At 31.5% G+C, this 21,076-nt stretch overlaps 2 protein-coding genes across 6 annotated transcripts in view; one reads left to right on the top strand and one right to left on the bottom strand.

Moving 5' to 3' along the window:
- LOC131842082 (phosphoinositide 3-kinase adapter protein 1) overlaps positions 1 to 3,839 on the top strand; it is a 28,119-nt gene extending 24,280 nt beyond the window's left edge. For all 4 annotated transcript variants that reach the window (XM_059190571.1, XM_059190569.1, XM_059190570.1 and 1 more), the window contains 7 exons: positions 313 to 445; positions 570 to 760; positions 983 to 1,820; positions 1,950 to 2,024; positions 2,132 to 2,229; positions 2,777 to 2,916; positions 3,458 to 3,839. In XM_059190571.1, coding sequence (XP_059046554.1) covers positions 313 to 445; positions 570 to 760; positions 983 to 1,820; positions 1,950 to 2,024; positions 2,132 to 2,229; positions 2,777 to 2,916; positions 3,458 to 3,650 — 1,668 coding nt within the window. In that variant the 3' untranslated portion in view covers positions 3,651 to 3,839. The remainder of the gene's footprint in view (positions 1 to 312; positions 446 to 569; positions 761 to 982; positions 1,821 to 1,949; positions 2,025 to 2,131; positions 2,230 to 2,776; positions 2,917 to 3,457) is intronic.
- A 382-nt stretch (positions 3,840 to 4,221) lies between these two features.
- LOC131842083 (non-lysosomal glucosylceramidase) lies at positions 4,222 to 20,774 on the bottom strand. Of its 2 annotated transcripts, XM_059190575.1 has the most exons (17): positions 20,595 to 20,774; positions 20,223 to 20,430; positions 19,961 to 20,049; positions 19,168 to 19,348; positions 18,663 to 18,825; positions 17,842 to 17,968; positions 16,285 to 16,590; positions 15,866 to 15,989; positions 15,668 to 15,793; positions 15,183 to 15,293; positions 14,657 to 14,771; positions 14,297 to 14,426; positions 13,581 to 13,722; positions 13,179 to 13,403; positions 12,107 to 12,322; positions 7,320 to 7,549; positions 4,222 to 7,060 (listed from the first exon to the last, which is right to left on the bottom strand). In XM_059190575.1, the coding sequence occupies exons 2-17, from the start codon at positions 20,378 to 20,380 to the stop codon at positions 6,828 to 6,830; spliced, it is 2,676 nt and encodes an 891-aa protein (XP_059046558.1). In that variant the 5' UTR covers positions 20,381 to 20,430; positions 20,595 to 20,774; the 3' UTR covers positions 4,222 to 6,827. The 2 variants fall into 2 exon arrangements, with proteins under 2 accessions (XP_059046558.1, XP_059046557.1); XM_059190574.1 differs by having other exon boundaries at positions 13,179 to 13,722.
- Positions 20,775 to 21,076: the final 302 nt, after the last annotated feature.

The following is a 21,076-nucleotide window of genomic DNA, read 5'->3' on the forward strand; positions in this document are numbered from 1 at the left end:
GTATAATAAATATCTTTATATTTAAAGTAGAAAAAGGATTATATCAACAATCTATTTTTTAATCTGTTGTTTGTATTTTAGCTTTGATACAGTACAAAAAAATATACAAATGATTATTGGAACCAATCCATACATATTGGTTGGTACTTAGAAATAAGTATAAGGTACTCAAACATGATTTAAATTATGTTCATTTTTTCTTTTAACTGTTTTGCGTTATAACTAATATAAAAAAAATTACTGTACATATGTAGGTAGTGTAATTTAGAGTAGGATATTAATATATCCTAAACGTATATGATAATATTGTAGACACTCGGCTTCAAAACAACCAGCAAGGAGCAACTGGACAGTTGGATGTTAAACGCCTTCCAGAAGAATATCCCACCACACTTCAATTTGCTAGCATCTAATGAGCAGTTCAACCCTAAAGCAGACGTATCTAGTAAGTACATACCTATAGATACATTTCTCGTTCGCTAATACGGAGATCTTCATCGTGTTAATGATTAAATACTATTTTTAAAATTTTTTAGTCCTTTGTATTCAATGTCAATTTACATATGTAGGTGGCGAAGAATACCCAACACTTCTGCATTGGGCTGCTCGGTTTGGCCTTGAGCGAGTTTGCTGGCAGTTGGTGGAATGTCCTGGAGGTGGAGCCGCAGTCGCGCTGCGGAACGTACGACATCGCACCCCTGCCGATCTTGCACGAGATCACAAGCACTACCGTCTCGCGGATATGCTTGCAGATCATCTAGTACGTACTCTAAATATTTCGACTTAACTCCATATTGAGTTGTTATGATTACTTAATGAGATGCTAAGATGTCAAGTTATTATCACTCAAACCACTACTAAATATAAGTCTCCTCCGTATACCGCCATAAAAGATGGTCCTGAGCTACCCGCTTTTATCATAAATTACCCCTAATCATATAAAACAAATAAACAGAATATAAAATTTATGTTTTTGTTACAGAAAATTAACGAGTTTTCTAATATGTATTACTACTTAAAGAACATGTCGGATAACGATAAAGAAAAAAATCAAGACGATACCAAAGAACTTCATATTGTTGAATCCGAAGATACAGTTGACTCTCCCAGTTGTGATATTTCTAAACAAACAGGCGCAGAACACTCCACTGATCCTTTTAGTGAAGATTGCACACAAAGTTTAGAAGAAAATGTAGATAAGGAGAAAGAAGAAAAGAAACATCGTCCTACTTTGAAATTACCAAAAGTGAAAGAACAATTTTATCAAAATGATTTTCCCCTGATAGACGACACAATAGACAGGATACAGCAAGCAATTGAACATGATTATTTAGTACAACCGTCTAATATAAAAGTGGAAAGTCCAAAATTCAGACCTAATAATCTATATGCTAACAGTTCTCGCCTAATGCCTCAACAAAATGACATATTTTTATATTCTCCCACCGAAGAATCAAAGACTTTCAATATTGAAACTCCCACTAGTGATATAAGCCAAATAAACTTGAATACCAAAGATGCGCGTAACAGTGGTAGCATAAAATCTGGAAAAGAGAGTTGCCCTCTGACTGGACAAGAAGAATTAGTAGAAATTATTAACGATTTCAAAAACAACGTATTTACTATATCTGAAGTAGAAAAGTTAGTCATGGAATGGAGAAATAGGAACGAAACTCAACAATCTATTAAGGAAAAACAGGAACAATTGAATAAGATGCGCGAAGAATATGATAAAATTCAACAAAAAATAAAGGATAACTTGAAAAGACCCACGCCTTTTGAAAGGGTGAAAAAGTTGTTTTCTAAAAGCAAGAATAAACGTTAGTATTTTTATTCTATCGAATTTAAAACATCCTGCTAACTATATATAATATAGCACAAAGTTATAACACAAGTTCATGTAATTTTCTTTGCAAATTATATTTTAATGAATAATAACTTTTTTGCAGATCATCACGAACACAATAATGGTACAATTGAAAAAAGAAATGGGAATACTCGGCCGAATAGCAGTTTAAGTGAAAGTGAGTTTGAAATTATAATAAAAAAAATATTTTGTCCATTTGTTTTCATTGAATGGAATAAATATATTAGACATTTTCATTTCAAATTAACATTTATATTATAATAGGTTCTTCGTCGTCGGGCCGACTTAGTACAGTCAGCGGTGGTAGCGTCGCCGAGACCAACAGTGTCCAGTCTGAGAATGACGACAAAGCCAGATCTATTGTAAGTTGTTGTAGTTATGTAAATAATATACATCAAATAACAATAATATACGTCAGTATCTATACATTGTATGTATATTAGGAGCCAGTATAAATGCATAAGATGACCAATAAACTGAATTATATGTTGAATATAAGTAATCAGTAGAGCGCCTGGTGAATAGTAAAAGTAATAAAAAAATATGACATATTTTTTTATTAACTTACAAGTTTTAGCTTTTTTAACTTCAATTTCAATGGTATTCGATACTCTTTTCGTATCTTGTAAAAAAGCTAGCGTGATGATAGATTTCTATTTAGGAATCATTAGGATCCTTATTTTCTATCTTTAATCATTTGATAAATTACTTAAATTTAATTTACTCCTTAGGGATTTTAAACTTGGACAAAAGGACCTTTCCCTTTGTCTAAGTAATTTTTTATTTTCGAGACATTTCTATTAACGGCTCTTCCATAATTAATACTGTACTACAAGTACTTAGCGTTTAATTTCCTTTTAATTATTTTTATTTGTCATTAATTTTGTAATATAATTATTTGTTTCGTAGATATCATCAAGCACACTTACTATGCACTCAGCGTGTGATATAGAGAGTCGTCTTGATGACTATTTGATACCGCCACCGCCTCGGCCCCTTAACGGCTGCCCGCAATTCACTACCTTCGGACACCCTAAACACGACAACAGGTGGGTACGATACGAATCCGAACAACTCAACAATATCATGTCGAAACCACTGAATAAGAAATTTTGTTGCTCCCAGAAGTCTAACATGAAAGGCTCAGTTTTGAGAACCGTATCTAATGTATATTTATTGCAAAGCATGATCTAGTAAACTATTCCCGGGTATTACTATAATACCATGCAATATGATGCCTACTTGACATTCACACGTAGAAAACTAACCAATTCAAACAATTAGTCATTGATATATCGTTACATATCGTTTACATCGTTAGCAACAGAAGGGTCTTTGGCAATAACTGGGGTCGATGCAGATTGTACTGCTGTGGCTCTGAATCAAAGCTCAACTATCGGAAGTAAGGTAACGTACCTAACCGCTAAACCACCGAGGTCGTTTATAAAATAGATCTAGTAAACAACAAAGGTAGCAGACCGTCGCACCGCTTCGTACCTATATGTATTATTAGACATAGGTACTCTATTCGCATAATATGTATGGTTGCATAACTGCAAATAAATCAATAACAGTGTTCCAATTGTTAAGGGCGCAACACATGGCAACGATCGTGGAGCGGGAGGCATCAGCGTCCCGGGAACGGTTGGACGACGACGCACACAGCGGTACACATTTGCGCATGAACTTTGCATCCCGCGACCGCCCCCTGCCCGCGCCCGCTCGCTGCGACGACCGTGACGGCGCTCACATGTATATGAACATATCTGCTACCCAAACATAATCGCTTACAAGGGCCTATGCAGACGAGATACAATATTTCTGCAGAAGAAAGATAAAGTTATCCCTTTATATCAGCCATAGACTTGAATGGAAACATGTAATAATATAATAAAAAAAAATCTGGTATGTATTCAGGCTTTTTTATCGATTACACAGATTCGACATTCGACGGGAGAAGTAAAATTGCATAGAGTCAGCAAACATAATAGCATTATTTTACTGTCAAATAAACAAGATTATGTAGTTTAGAATATTACTATAGTGGCAACTCATTAGTACAATACATTACTGTCTTAGTTTTAAAAATAAGTTGCTAACTTAAATAATTCGTAGTGATGTTGATGTCACTATATCGACTATAGACGATTAAAAACCTCGATTACACGCACTACTCATCATACTCGTAGTTTGAATGTAAAGGTACTATAGATAAGCACAATTTAAATTGTAATACAACATCAAACGAATATTGAACATGTAATTCATATTAGATTAAATAATAAGCATGTGCCATTAATAGTACCAACGATGACAACTCAAATAAATATTGTTGTAGAGAACTGTGGACTTATGATAAAGATTTAATGCAATTTATTCATTATAATAGTAACGAGCACAAAGCTATGTCAGACGATACACCGCGCAGGTGCGAGATAATCAATAAGTAAGGCCTATATATAGAATAGCCGACGTATACAATATCTATTCATTAATGTAGCATTTTGTATCGTTTAGTTGTGGTTAGACCTTAATTTATTGGATACGTAATTCATAATAAATGAAGGAATGGATTAGCTTGCAATGACTAGCGTATAAGCATTATCCACGTTTGAAATATGAACGAAGACTGAAAGATACACATGTTGTAAATTTTGTATATACTGTAGCCATTTATTTCCTATTTATTATTATTTTATAACTGAAATTACGATATACGTATTTAATGATAATTATAACATAGTACAAAATATATTCAGATAGATTAATTTTATAAGTTTTTTATTAATGTTTAGAAGCATGCAGGAAATTTAGGATGAAATAAAAATATTACAATGATTTTTTTATATTTTTATATTAACGTGTTCCAAAATGCATTTATATGTAATACATATTTGAAAATAAATGATAAGTTCAAAAATGTTTTTATTTGGCATCTATTTTATCTTGTAAGGTTATTGAAATAAAACAAAATACTTCACTTGAGTACACAATACAACATACAAAGTTAAAACAATTATTATGGTTTGACCACATGTTTTTTGTACTAAAGTAATGTAACAAATAAATACAATTAAAATAAAAATAATTTTACAATTTTATATTAAGATAAGTAGTAACTAAACAATACTTTCGTTACAATTTCATTGGTATAACAATTAATACTTAGGTAAACAAAGAATATAAAATGCACAATGTGTAATGTAAAAAAGGTGTAAAAATTTTTCTTCTCGCTAGCAAGAAATATCACAATCCTTATAACAATTTAAATGACCAATAATAAAAAGACCCGCAATATGGAGGTCAAAAATAAATTTTGGACAAATATTGTCTTTGTGGACAGAATTTTACAAAAGTAACTAACTACTACCAGTACTCTAAATTTATTATTCAGTGAATAGAACTTATTGCGGTAGGGTTCCATAGCATTGAATACTCGACACATTAACATACATTATTTATCAACCAAGTTCTTTGCAAAAACTAGTACAAAAATGTTTTTGTTATAATTCAGATGATATGCACTTCGTATTACATATTAGCGAAAATGCAAGTATAAACTAGAAACACGGAGATAAAGATAAAGTTTTTCAACTGGTTATATGTATTTCTTCAATTATTATTTATTTGTGGAGTATGTTATACACACCACGTTATATTTAATGTAAACACTTATTTTAAACAATATTTGTTTATTTTTAATTTACGTAGATTTCTAAAAATAAATACTCTCACTTGTGACAATCACAAAATCGGTAAATTTTGAGGAAAGGTACATATATCATATTTTCGGTACTTTATAAAAATACGAGATTACAATAATGACTGAATGTGTCCGTGAATAAATAACCTATGGACTGTAATTTCAGATGGGTAGTCAGGAGAATGTCGTCATTGTACTGAGTGTAACATTTGACATGCCTATATTTCGCTCAGATTATTTAAATCCTATATGGCATGGAACCAGCCTAGTCATCTCTAGGATCAAATTGGGTTACGACCGATGCCATCCATCGGCGAAGAGTTGTAACTAACTCTAATGGGAATTTCACTCTCTTTCTCTGCCTCTAAAATCTATAGTCAGGGACTACCCTGTCACTAGGTCATGACGTTCTTAATCTATACAACCGCTCTAGTATGTTACGTTACATATGTTATAACTATGGTTGTAATGCTATTACATAACGGTTCCATTTTTAGTCACTAGAAAGTAGCTTATATAGGCGCATTACAATTAAGGTATTCAGAATACAGAACAAATTTATAGAATGAACGTCTGGAGTTACTTCATTTAATTAAGAATACTTTTCAACTAACTTCTAAATGGCATTTGGAAATCGGTTGAAAATTAATCATCCCTGAAACTTGTATTTTACTTCCGTGAAATGTGTGTACATACATTTCACGGAAGTTTTCATAGGATGAATGAAAATGTTACTTAAGAGTCGGCAACATGTTTACAGTAAGCCGAATCAGGAATACAATGAAATGAAAAAACGTTTAACTTAATTTTTCCGTTTCTTAGTGGCATTACATTGCTCTTCTAGAACAATTTGGCAACCATTTATTACATACGTAATTAAGACATTATTCGGTAAGTATAATAATTTACCAAAATTATTTTAATAGCATTCTTTTTATTAATCATTCTTTTAATTTTAAGTTTATACTTACATACACAAATTCTGGATTGTATAATTACATAGCATTTAATACATATAAAAAATTGCTTAAAATATAGCCCTTGAATTGTAGAAAATCTGTATTTTGAATCAGGGCATGAACATATATAGGGAACTATTTGTTAATTTCAATTATTTAAAGCAGTATTTCGTTAATATTTATATTGATATTTGCATATTAATACAACATAAAATTGATTATTCTTTCGTTTTTTTTTAAATAGTAGATACTGTAAATATTATTATTATTATTATATCACATTTACATGTACATATTACTATAAAGTATTATCTTTGGTGTTACGTACTTGTCCATTAGATACAGGTGAGTGTTGAGGCGGTCTCGCCAGAATCGCCTGATACATAGACCAAATGGCCAGAGGACGCATGTAAGCTATGGATCGGTGATTACCATTCTCGTAGAGTGCCTCTGGAGTTTCGAAGGTTAGGCCCATCTGTGTTAACGTATTGTGTAGGCCGCCAGCGGTTACAAACGCTTCCTCATGCATACCTGAAAAAAGATTGTTTATAAACATTTCTTAAACAGTAAAATAGATTTAAATAAAAACTTCGAGTTTATGTCTTCTCATGCACTACATATTAAACTTGCTTGTTCGATGCTTGTTTCGTCTTGAAAACAAAAGACAGTGATTATTACATCCTATCCAATCGACATAGCGCGATTAATAATCAACATCCAGAGCAACATAAAATGTTTAGAGAAGCGAAGCTTTTATGACATGATTTTTAATGTTACATTTGCAACTTACCTTCGTATATCATGAGAGCCGCCAGTCCATATGTGACTCCGGTCCACATCTCCTCGCTCTGAATTGCGGTGGTGTCGACGTGACCGCGGGCGCCAGTTACGTATCCATTGACAGCACCCATGCGCCCTTCTTTGAACCGAAGTACGTTGTTGTCATATATGGTAGACAGTGCTTTCTTTACGTTGACTTCGGGAAAAACATCTTCCGTCCAGCCAGAGGCGCGTAAATACCTTAAAAGTAGATTTATTTGTATCCTCAGCATACGAGAGATTATAGCATGGGGTTTATCAAGATATATTAAGGTTTCTTAAGGGTTGGCAACGCGCATGTGACACCCCTGATGGTTCAGGCGTCCATGAGCTACGGTATCCATTTACCATCAGATGGGCCGAATGCTTGTTTGCCGCCATCGTAGTATAAAGAAAACACAAAACGATAAATAAATGAAAAAAAAAACTTATCTTTTTGTAAAAGAAATACACAAAATGTGTATGTTGTATCTCACAATAAAATTGACTGTGCACAAGTTTTAAAACTTATGTCGTCTAGCTAATTAAAAAAAGGAGTTTTTATCCTTATATTTAAATTAGCTATTCACACATTACAGTTTTTTGTTTAACATTGTGTATACTGAAGATTTTACTTCTGTAAATAATTAAGTATTACATTAATATATGTAAATGTATCAAAATCACAGATAATATAATATTACATACAGATACCCCATCCCATACAAGAAAATGGTTCCTTCCTAACTCGGGCTATTCTTCGGGCTATTTTATTTCGCCGCCGTAGGCGCTAGATGTCGCTATATATGAAGCAGTTCGGATTACTAGTGGGTGATTAGTAATAAAGCATGAAAATAGATGGCAGAGAATTCGGTCTACATGACATCTGTTTTGCAAAGATACGTACATAATAGATATATAACTGTATCGAACTCCTGATTGGGTACAATCGAAAATTCAATGTAGGTATAATATTGTTCGCTGACAGTCTACAGACACGGCTAATGTACCTATGTATCTATGTACTATGTTACAGTTACTTTTTTACATGCCTACTTTTTTTCTCCCGACGAAGATATGTCGTAACGCGTCTGCACTAAAATCGGGCTATCGGTTAAGGAGCAATAGCTCCTTAACGAATAGCCCGATTTTAATACGGTTTTTTTATTTAAATTGTTATGTGATAGTGATAGATTTTAGCTATAATCAATTGATGTGCATATGGGTACCTCATATAATTTTCAGTGTATAATTATTTCTCAATATGTAGTTAATTATGGTAAACTGGCAATTTGTAAAACTGAAAATAATATCTGCAAACCATCAATCTGTTATATGTAGGTTCTTTCAGGGATACTACATCGGTGCTAATGACATGTAGGTACTTATTTTGATGTTATACCTATTTGTAGAACCTTCGATATCTACAAACTACGCCTTTACTGCTAGTTTTTTGGTATTTATGTAAGTTGTTATTCAGTTGAAATTAAGCTGCGAAATTACAGGATATTTGGACATAACATCTATGTTCTCCGGCATGATAATGTATGCGGGATATAGCGGGCACGACATGATGACGTAATGCTGTTTAATAATATATGTGTATGTATGTACGTCGGATAGCGTCGTGGTTGGATGGATCGTCAGCTTATTTACCATTTCAGTTAATAATAGTAGGTAGTAACTTTTGACAATATGGATGAAGGAGGGTAACGGTGATGATGATGAGATCAATAATGACTGTTGACGATAGTGACGGTGGTATTTATTTATGACCACCATAAAATTCATCATTGGCAGTATTCTCAACATTATCATTCATGATGATTGAGATCAAATTAATTAATTGATTAAAAAAGTAGCAAGTATTAGGTAGGTACTAAGTCCTTATATGACTTAAATACAAGGTTCTGGGATGCTGTGATATACTACAGTCTCTAGATTTTGTTTCTTATTAGTATTCCACGACCAAAGTCTATAGACAGAGAAATATAGATTTACACAAAGTTTTTTGATATAAATGGGAATTATTATACACATTGCATTAAAAAATATATATGATTACCATCTAATACAAAATCATTATGTAGTAAATAATTCCTGACATTTTAAATCGAATGAGGTGAAACTAACATTGCATGAACACAACATCACTTGAAGATCATAACATTTTTATTTCAGGTAATAAAACACTTTTAAATAATTTATTAATCACAGAATTGTTAATAAATTACAATAATATTTCTTTCACTGCTTGTCTGTTATACCACTAAAACTTCAAACAATTCTGTTATTTTTATATTCTATTCCAAATAAATCAATATCAAGACATAATATTTCATCAAAATCATTTCATAATTCATTCCTGGTACACAAAATATTCCTGGATTTGTTGATGAAGCAATATAATAATAATCATGAGCTTAAATCATAAACTTATTTGCAGTCGGTTACACATAATATAATTACTTGGAATTTCTTCTCATCACTAGTCCATTGCTTTCTTACTTATTTAATTATATTATTAATTGCATTGTGATTAATAATTTACAGATTTTTCTTCTGCTTTTTTCTCTTATTTTTACTTGCATTATTATTTTATACAGTAAAATGTTCATATATATATATATATATATATTTCTTATTCTTTTGAACTCCTGTTCTTTACAGTAAAAATGTTATTTATCTTCATCTGAATGACTAGGAGATTTAGAATATCATCTCTTATTTGTTTAAACTTTGTTCAGTATTAAGTTGTTGATGTCAGGAAAATCTGAAAACAATATCATATACCATGTTACATTTTCATGAACTTACATGAATGAATTTACATGAAAGTAACTAAACTGTAACCTTATTAGCACAATAAACATATTATTCATACATCATATTCATTCAGTTCTAATAAAATATAAAAATAATACTACTGTTTAGTACTTTATTTTGATTAATAATTTTCTGTATTTTCTCAATCAATCAAAAATTATAAAATCATTGTTAGTTTTTTGAAGTTACATTCATAACAATAATAAAAACATAATAATACCACATTAAAGCGGTCACCAAGTACCTATGTTTATTATATTTTAATATGAAAGATTCACACGCATACATATGCAAGTTTTTAACAACTTATAGTTATACCTGGTATGAGATAATCCTCAAAGACACGATAGTTTACTAAATATTTGTAGTAGTCCTTAGACACATTTAAATTATTGAGTTTGACAAAAAAATAAGAAGTTCAATGAACTCTGAACAGGAACAATTCAAAAGTTGAAGTACCTACTTAACTTAAATGATGAAAAAAGAGAAAAAATCCAATGCTAGTGAAAATAGGTTTTAAGCATTTGACTTAAAGTCGTTTATCCTATTCTTTTATTCCTATATTTTATATTTTTAACATTTCATTTATGTTGCCAGTACTCGTTGTCATTTCGATATAATAAAAAAATATGGACCAACCTACGATTTTAAATCGATATTTTTATTTGTGATGAAATCTAATAATACAAATTATGAATAACCTACCCTCGAATGGAGATATTAAAAAACTAATTATCATGAATAGTAGGTACTAGGATCAGTAATATATCATAGTATTATGAATGATTATCGTTTCAAAACCTTGTACAATTTAGTAAGGTTGAAAATATCCTTCTACAAAAGCAAAATTCGAGTATTTGTAAAGTTTCTTATGAGTATTTTTAAAAATTCGAGGATCCTCATAATTTAGCTATCAATGTCAGTAATTTAGATACCATATAACACTTGTTTATTGAGGTTTCATAAAGGTATAGCTGACCTTATATACTCTATACCACATTCAATTCTCATTCATTAAATTACAATAAGTAGGAATTAATTTTTTTAATAGAAGAACTATGTCACTAATGTCATTAATTGCTATAATTACCAGGGTGACCGCGTGGAGGTTGATATAATGGAGTACACTTGTATCAGATCAATCTAATTAATATTTCCCTCTTCAAGTTTCGAAGTTATGAGCGAACAGATAAATATATAGTACTTGCATACCTGTCAAAATCTTTCTATTTTGCCGTCGTCGAGTAAAAATTATGCATTGCAATTCGTTCCAAATAAGAGTATAATACAAAATGATGAAATTTTACTGTTTGCAAAGACTAATTAAAAGCACCATCGAATAATGCGTTGTAATATCCTGTTATCGATTATTCGAAAAAATCGATAAATCTATGCATTTATTTTTAATATGGCAACACTTTCTAAATAAGTATTACTGGAATAATATGGTTTTCTTGTTTAGCTGTTTTATATTTACTTAAACTTTTTTTATGTTTAATTTATCATAATAATATAGTAAGTACTTATTATTTGAAAATATAAAATAAACATTTAAAATACGGTGATACAAATGAAAACAGCGCCATCTATGAAAGTATTTTGGAAACAATAAGCCCCAATTAGCAATGATTAAATTGTAAACAAATACAGGGCGACAACAAAATGAGTAAATATATGAAAATTACTTTTCAAAACGCATTATTTCATTTTAACATCTATATATGACTTTTTTAAAAATAGATTAATCCTTTTTAAAAACATAGTTTTGGGTTTTAAACGATTACAAAATAATGTTGAATTCCATTCGATACCAATGACGCCATCTAAATCCGTTTTTCGAACTAAAAATGGCTACTATGCCATTGATCCCCACTGATCAAAATAGATTACTTATTATACTTACTCTCACTTTTATAACATTAGTGTGATCAATTAAAAAATATATATAGTTACCAATGTCCAGCAAGTTGATCAGCCATCACCACACGACTGTTGGCGGGCCGCATATCGAACCGGTAGTAGGATCCGTTCCATAATTTGCTCTCAAATGAGTTTTGTGCCTGTTCGAGTAACTTGGAAAACTCACGCTCGTCACTTTCCTGGCTCAGGATGCGAGCCATCATACGAACCGCACTTATTGCTGATACCCACAATCCCCCGCAGTATGCGCTAAAACAGAAAATAAAAATATCAAATAGAATTTTTATTATTTGATTTTAAAGAATATCAAAAGGAGTTCAAGCGACGTTGCACTCATTACAAAATCTATACAAATAAATAAAACTGAACTCCCTGATTATAATTTCAAATTACCAGCTTTTCACTAAATGCATATGAATGTAGACACGATACATACATAAAAAACTAGTAAAAAATAAATCATTCGCTGATAGCTAGTAATTTAGGCTACTTTTATTTATAAATTTTATTTATCAAAGTAAAATACGTTATATTACACGTGAACGAAGTCGCTAACAGCTAGTAGGTATATTAATCAATATAAAAAAAACGATACGTGAGCTCATCATTTTTGACGTTCTCCAAATCAACCTCTAGTAAAATGATTGAGTGTATCTAGGTGGTGTATGTTGGTTCGCATGACACATCTAACATATTTGGAACATATTTGGATTTTTAAATATATTTCATATGACTAATGAGTCATCAAACTCCTGAATCAGGTTGCGGCAGTGCTTAGAAACATTTACTTTCGTTTGCTACAGTATGAGCATAAATATATAAGATAGGCAGTGATGTAAGAGAACTTGTTTGTGGATTAGTTTATAATACCAGACAATCTGTATATGTTAGTGTGAATCATCCTGTGAATTTCCTGTAATGAATAAATAGAATATTATTTTATTAGTGTAAGTAAATTCCTGCCTTATTACATTTCAGTTAAGGCGTAGTATTAGGTAATCTTGTAATGATTCTTTAAGCTATTAATGTTGTATGTAGCTATACTGTGATATATATAATATATATTATTATTGTTAGAGTATAAAATAGTTAAAGTGAGTATTACCTTGGCCCCATCATGACCCACGCGTCGTAAGTTTGGTCGGGGAAGCCTCCATTCTCTATGAGGCCGTCACCGTCGTGGTCCCACTGGCGCGCGCGACGCAGTAGTGCTGCACACGACGGGAACATATCCGCGAGGTACCTCCCGGCGTCCCACACAGCCGCAGGCGCCTCTCGAGGCTCCGGCCGCGGCGCCAGACTAGAGCCCTCGGGCTCCGGTTCGGTACTCCTGTACAACAGGTCGAGTATATCCCCCACGGCCGGCTGCGGTGGATCCTGCTTTGGGCTGCCTTCAGCGGTAGCGACCTCAGACGGCTCCGAGTCGTCCGCTTGGCCAGTAGACCGTGAGTACAGGTCGTCCTCGGTGCCGTCTCTTACGTCGTCTATGAACGCCATTGAGCGGTACCTTTCGCTCGCGAATGGCGCGGTGTGACCGCGCAGCAGGCGGTAGTCGCGGACCACTTGCAGGATGAATTTGAGGTTCAGGTCCCGCCACTCACTCACGTCGTGAATGTTGTATGCGTTTATGTTCGAGAAAGGCAGATCATCTGTTTTGTAGAAATTGGTACTATATAATAAAGCAATTTGATAATATGACAGAAGTCATTGCCCAAATCACTATTATTCGACTAGCTAACAGGTACAACTACATCTGCATTAAACTTGACATTTATCATTATTTATTTCGTCCAATACACAAATTATCTTTTTAAATAGTAGCGTGTGTTATTCTTTTGTATAAGCTATATTATTGTAAAGTTTTATCAAAATCCGTTCAGTAGTTTTAGCGTCAAATGAGTAACAAACATCCATCCATCCATACATGCTCAAAAACTTTGCGTTTATTAAGACAGTAAGACAATGTAAGTACAGAATATGGACCAACATACACATGTTAGTAAACATCCGTCAGTAAACTTCATATACTGATGTTTACTGAATTGAAAACAATTTGTAATTAATAATTATATGAATACGAGACAATTAACAGTATCATGATATTTAAAATAGGTAAGTGGATTACTTCATTATATCTATTTTTGTATAATATGTAACTAAATACTAACATTCACGAATACTGAATATTTCGTTAAAACAATTAATTTATTCGAATAATATTACCTGGATCGCCCAAATCGTGAGGAATAGAATCCCTTATCTTGAATTTAACTGATTTACCATCATATAATGATTGTCTGAATTTCTCGCTTTCCTGTGTTATCGTATCACGGAACATGTACTGTAGTACAACCTGAATCAACAATTTAAATGTACATACATATTAATGTAATAAAAAAGGCGCATTTTGTAAGACTGTGTATAAATATAAGGCATGATCACTTCTATAACGATTGGCCAAATTCGTAACCTAGTTCTCTGGCAAGTACTATTTGTTTGAATTTACTAATTACGAATTAATTAAATGGTAAATGAATGAAGTATTTTATACTTATAAGAATCTAAAATTAACCTTATACTAACCTGTAAATTAGGCCATAGCTGTGCTAAAGCAAATGAAGCATAGAAATGTACATCGTATGTATTATACATTCTATATTCGTGTCCCTCGAGATAGCCAAACAATCCAAATGAATGTCTGAAATGAGAATTAACAAATATCCAGTATTTTAAAATATCCAAATACGATTTCATACGTTCTATCAACGAAAATCTGGTATCGATACTATATCGATAGATATGAATCAGCACCCAGACGATACAAACAATCATACACTTGAATACAAAAGGTAGTATGGTGCAAGGAATTGAACCGATTGTATGGCCACCGGAAATAAAGCGGTATATATGCTATACTGCTAGGCCGTTGAGGCCTTTAAATAAATATAACTATTTAAACATGCTCATAATAAAATTATTTTAATGCAGATTATTTTTCCCTCTTTCCGTCTTATATGCCACAGGACAGTCCACTTTTACTTTTTTTTTGTTTATTAGCCATTCTAAACAAGATGACTTAAATTATATAACTAAAGGATTCAAGAAGTACCTGGGATCAGTATCTGGATACTCGTCATGTACATCAAACCATATGGTACCGCCGTCGGCGATGAAGTAAAGCTCGTTCATTAAGGCACTTTTTAACCAATCGGGTATATTGCTGAAAGTAAAAAGTATTTTAATAATATATAATAAATTTTAGCAACTGTATGTACGAATGTACGTAAAATTCGCATGATGTAACCTTAATATTGTGAACAATATGTCAATTGAAATAGTCGCATCTTACAGTGCACATTTGATTTTATAAGTAAATAAATATAACACATATAAAGTTACTATAAGTACAGATAATAGTTTCAAATATAAAAAGAATATGTATTTTATTAATATCAAAGTAAAAGTATTATAAACATAGTTCAGAAATAATGGTTATTTCTTTCTTCCTACTAAATCTAGTTTAATCAATATTTTAGTATAAAACTATTAACGTTTCTGATAATAGTATAAATAAATTATAACTATTATGATTACCTATTTGATAAAATAGGATCCTGCCACTCGGCTAGTTGCTTCTCCCAATTTTTATAACTTCTAAGCGCATATGCAGCTATGCTGGTTCCCGCAATTCCATCGCTTCCAAAATATTTCGTATAAAACCTGAAACACTTGTCAGTTTTATATTTATTCAATTACTAAACCATTTCTGTAACAGAAAAAAAATTATTTAACCTTTTATGTATTTTTTTGTCCTTTTTATATCTAATAATTGGCATGTCCCATGCAAGACAAAACTCTGTTGCTCTAACTCCTCCAGGATCCAAAGATAACATACTAGAAAGGCCCATAGAATCACCTGAAATATATAATAAATAAAGCAATCAATAACAATTTGTAAAATTGGAAGTGATTTTAAAAACTATTGTCCATTAAGAAGTGTTAAGATAAGATTTATTCATACTTCCTACATATCAAAAAATTCACGTTACTATGTTGGTCTGGGATGACCATGAAACTAACTACTTTACCAATTTTTATGAAATCACTTCTAACTTGGTCCAGCTATATCCAATATTACAGTTTACTATAGTTTTAAATAGGACTACGGACTACTACGTGACCAAATCTCCCAGTAATAGAATAATAATTACATTTGTGTATCTTTTTCTGTTTTTCTTTTTTCTCTTTTTCATCGTCATCTTTATCAGATTTATCAGGCACTTTAGGTGGAGGTGGAGTCAAGTTAGGATCTGGTTCTAATTTCCCATTTTTCTTTAGGCAATCCCATACATAGTTGGACGTCTTTGTAGAATTCCACAAGCAATATCCTTCATGGATCGTTTCATCTTCCTGCTTCTTTTTTGCTATTGTGAATGTACATGGTGTTTCTAAAATTTTTTGCTCTAATGTTACACCACATGTGTACTCCTCCGAATACCTTTCCATGTCCAGTTTAGCTAAAATTAAAATATAGGCATACAATTTATGTGTTGACCTGCACAATGAAAGCTAGAAAAAAGTATAGGAATTTGTAATACTGTTCATGCAAGCGACAGATGAGACATTATATAAAACAGTTTATTCAATTCACATTGATAACATTCAATAATCTTATCTAATATAATATATATGTTAGTAAAATAATAAATCATAATTAGATTCTTAATCAATTAATTTGTTTTGTCATAATTAATTAATTAACTATGTAACTGATAATTATTATCTAACGCTGCAGGAGGAAATGGAATGGGCGAAAGGGAGTTTTAGTCGCCATTTTACACGTACCATAATGAGATTAATTTTATTATAGCTTATGTTTTAATAGTATTTTTACTATGGCGTAGTTTTGACGAAATGGTACAATTTCATACAATGAAATGATCCTATTACATTGGTGGAGATGAAATTTTTAATACCTCTAAGTAAGATGACTGATGTTAAATAATTAAATTACGATAAATTTACAAGGAACTTATATCAACGTAACTACTAAGAAGGCCATTTTAGTATGTTTATTCCTCTCTTACGCCTGTCACTGCTAGTTACATTTTAATATATAATATCATGTTTTAACAAAATTTTAAATGTGACGTGACCAAATCTAAGATGCCTCCCAGGGATGGGAGCACTTTGAGTGTTCATGAAATTTGTATTTCCACCAAACATATATTTCGATTTCGTGTTACGTAATTGGTCCCAAAGTTTTAATGTATTTTCGCAATTATGTAACTAACAATTAACGATATCTTTCGCTTTCGTGCCATACATTGTATTATAATAACATCTTTCTAATTCACCACATCCTGTTCAGAATGTTATAAATTACAATAATTAAGCTTAATAGAAATTAGCATATCTGCTCTGATATTATACAGTGAATCCGTTTAATTCACGTAAAGTGTAATTAGTGTATACTACAGTACATCATTGTTCCTACTACTTCCTACAATGAAGTTAATGAATGTAATGAATATAATTTGCACCAGTATTCAAATGTATAGATTCTTTATTGCTTACTATTGCTTTAATGGTTTCTAACAGCACTTTAGTTGGGTCAACTTCGATACTTTTTAATGAATGAACATGGAGTAGTATATAATTCCAAATATATATATTTCCTTATTATAGAAAATCCTTATGTAGCTTATTCTATCTCGACTAATATTTTTCTGGTATACTCATAATAAAACTTTCAAGACAAAACTAACCTACAGATTTTTTCTTGTTGGTGCTTCCCAGAACTTCAGTCCATGTGAATGTTATGCTTACATCTCTATGTTCATTGCAAACATTTTTTGCCGAAAATATGAATACAGCACATGGTAAACTACTGTCCTGTAATTATAAAGTGTACAATTGTAATATTATATATATCTTCACATCTGTTATCAGATGGGGGAGTCAGAGGTATTGTCAACTGTCCATGTTATGGTGAGCAGAACATCTGAGATGCCCACATTCCTATCAATACATTTGCATCCAATGTGGCAAGGCGCAAGGCTGCGGTCATCAGTCAGAAATATATTTAGGCAGTCAGTTTTTTTGTGTCGATTTTTACTAATACCATTTTTATTTATGTCGGGGTAAAATAGCTAGGGCACTCGAAAAAAAAATTGTTATAAGTTACTTCACATTGTATAATCTTATTGATTACTGTTGAATATTCTACTCCATTCCGCACCCAATATTTAGCAGATTTGTGAGCTATTAATATTTTTCATTATAATAATAATAACACAGAACAATCTACACAACGCCATCTATTTCCAAGCTAAGAGTAGTGAGTGTTATGGTTACTAGTAACTGAGTGATACCATTTAGATATTTTTTTAATGTATACATAATATCCATACAATACACCCAGACCAATACAAACAATCATACTCATGAATACAAATGCTTGTACCTAGTGAGGAACCACACCTGCAACCATTAGAAGTAAAGTGGCATGGTAAACCGCTCACAGGTTGTTAAATATGCTTGGCTACTAATACTATTCTATGAATTAATTTTTTGAAACTGTACTTACTTTATAATTATGTGGTATTACAGGCGATATCTGCTTACATACTAGTTTTACACCATATTTGCTCAAATCATATGTGGTCCATGCTTGGGGGTACAAAGCAGTGTATTCACAATCTACAGCATTAAGATTCCACTCCCAGGATTGTGGTGCTTTTTTAGGTTTACTAATTAACAATATAAAAAACCAGTTTTAGTTGATGAATAAGATAAGGCAGTGAAATTATAGGATAAGAAGCATGACATCTTAGTCTTCTTGAATAGCATTACATATCAATTGCATCAGAATATAACATCACATCCATGGCATATACAGTTACTAGTTACCAATAGGTCTGCCATCAATTTTTTTTACTATTCAATTAGATATATAAAAATACACTAGTATTCTATTTATAGGTCCATTTTTAATAATAACATCATTATAAATCAGAAAATAAAATCTATTAGTAATAAAATCTTATGACTATGACTTATTGCAGTACATTAAAGATTGACATTATACTCACTCATAAGTAGACAGCACAGACTGAAATATGGTTTCCTTCTTAGCATTTTGTATATTGACAATAAACTGGCATTCAGGAACTGTGACATATTCATAGAGGCCTGGATATAGTTGGAAACGACAAAATTCTCCTTTGAACCCTCTGCCAATTGTGCCTCCACCAATACCTCCAATAGGACAACCTATTTAATAAAATATTATGTTTATAAATGTGTTTACACATATACCAATTTATTTATAAATATGACATATATAAAAAAAAACATTTAATGTTATTGAGAGTTTCTTCTAACTCTCTAGGAGTTTTTATTATTTATACATTTACCTTTCAGTCCAATTTGTAATTTTTCATTATTATTTTAAATAATTTCTCTTTGGTCAAATAATTTTGTTAATTTTTAACACCAAACAGTTACACAAAGGTATAATATTAATTTCTATTACTGCTTAAAATTGAAATGCAAAGTTCTTAGTAAAATTTAATTAACAATTGTTTATGGATTTACAAAAAGAATGGGATAAGAGATTTTTTATATCATTTCAAAGTAGTTTAGCGATGATGGACTTGCCTTTTTAATAAAAATGGAAACTTTCCATAATCAAATTTTATATAATATTTATGTTTTGTAACTGCTTACAAAATTAAACCAATAGTTTGATAGTAAAGCAAAAATCACTTCAACAGCTAGAATAGTTTGACTGAGGCTATATGACTTTGTGGCCCCTTCAATGTCATTATGTCTATATAAGAAAAAATATAACTTTTCTAAATTTCAATTTAACTATGTACATACCATACATCCTTTGTGCTGATATCATATGTACATAGTCCATGATGGGGCGCTTCTTATGTACCTTTTTACTAAGATAATACTTTAAATATCTGAAAGAATTTAGATAAACATAAAAGTTAAGTATTTACAGAAATTTATTTTAATTTATTATGATGACCAGATAACATAAATCTGAGATAAATTATGTTAATATAGTTAAAAGAAATATTCTTTTCAATCAAAGATAAGATAAAAACATTTTCTTATTTAATTGAATACTTACCTCGCTGAAAGAGGCATCATTTCAAATATTTGACTGACTCTTGGTCTAATAATTTGTTTACTTTGTAAGGGAAACTCATGATTCAGTAGCAACTTGTGCCCAATGTGTGGAGGTTTGTCGAGTTCTGGACCTTGATCACCTACAGTTTCTATCTCCATTTTACGTATATATTATCAGAAAACTGTTCAATCCAAATTGGCGAAGATAACTGTGGTTATAAGAACAAATTAAATAGAAATCACTACTGTATTACTTATATAAAATAAGGTATGGAATAATCAGAATCAGTAGTAAGTTAATGCTAATAAATATAGTACAAAAATATGCAATTATTTAGCACAAATGAATCTAAAATACTACTGAGGAGCTCACCGAACGCAGCATAGAACTTAAGTAAAATTGATTTAAGTCTGATTTAAAACAGCAGAAGCGGGCAATAAACTAAAGTATTTGGCAACAGAAGTCTGAAACGTATTCTGAAATATTGAGTTTGTTTCAGAGACTCATAATGATTTAATGGTTTGTTTCACGAAATCGTGACTACAATATAACAATCGGGCACAGATTTGGATACAAATGGAAACAAATCATAGATAAGAGACTTGACAGTAATGACAGCTTATGTCAGCGATTAACTGTCAATGACAGTTTCCTACAGACCCTATGACGGCAATAACCCGTAGACAGAGAAAACACGTAATATAGTATATTAATAGTCTAACCAACCTAAAAAAAATCAATGACAGTTAACAGAGATAAAAAACTTCTATACCGGTTACCACTCCTTTAGGTACAGACTGTTATTAGCTATACTGCATTTGATAGCCGTATAAACCGTCTTGCATCTATAATTC

Source organism: Achroia grisella, unplaced genomic scaffold, assembly GCF_030625045.1.
Source record: "Achroia grisella isolate CSIRO2021 unplaced genomic scaffold, CSIRO_AGI_Agris_v1 utg204, whole genome shotgun sequence".
Lineage (NCBI taxonomy): Eukaryota > Metazoa > Arthropoda > Insecta > Lepidoptera > Pyralidae > Achroia > Achroia grisella.

Coding starts and splice junctions, on each gene's coding strand:
- LOC131842083 (XM_059190574.1), bottom strand. CDS start 20,380: ATGGAGATAGAAACTGTAGGTGATCAAGGTCCAGAACTCGACAAACCT. Junction 17,969..18,662: donor TAATACCACATAATTATAAA/GTAAGTACAGTT, acceptor TTATAATTACAG/GACAGTAGTTTACCATGTGC. Junction 15,794..15,865: donor GACAAAAAAATACATAAAAG/GTTAAATAATTT, acceptor CAAGTGTTTCAG/GTTTTATACGAAATATTTTG.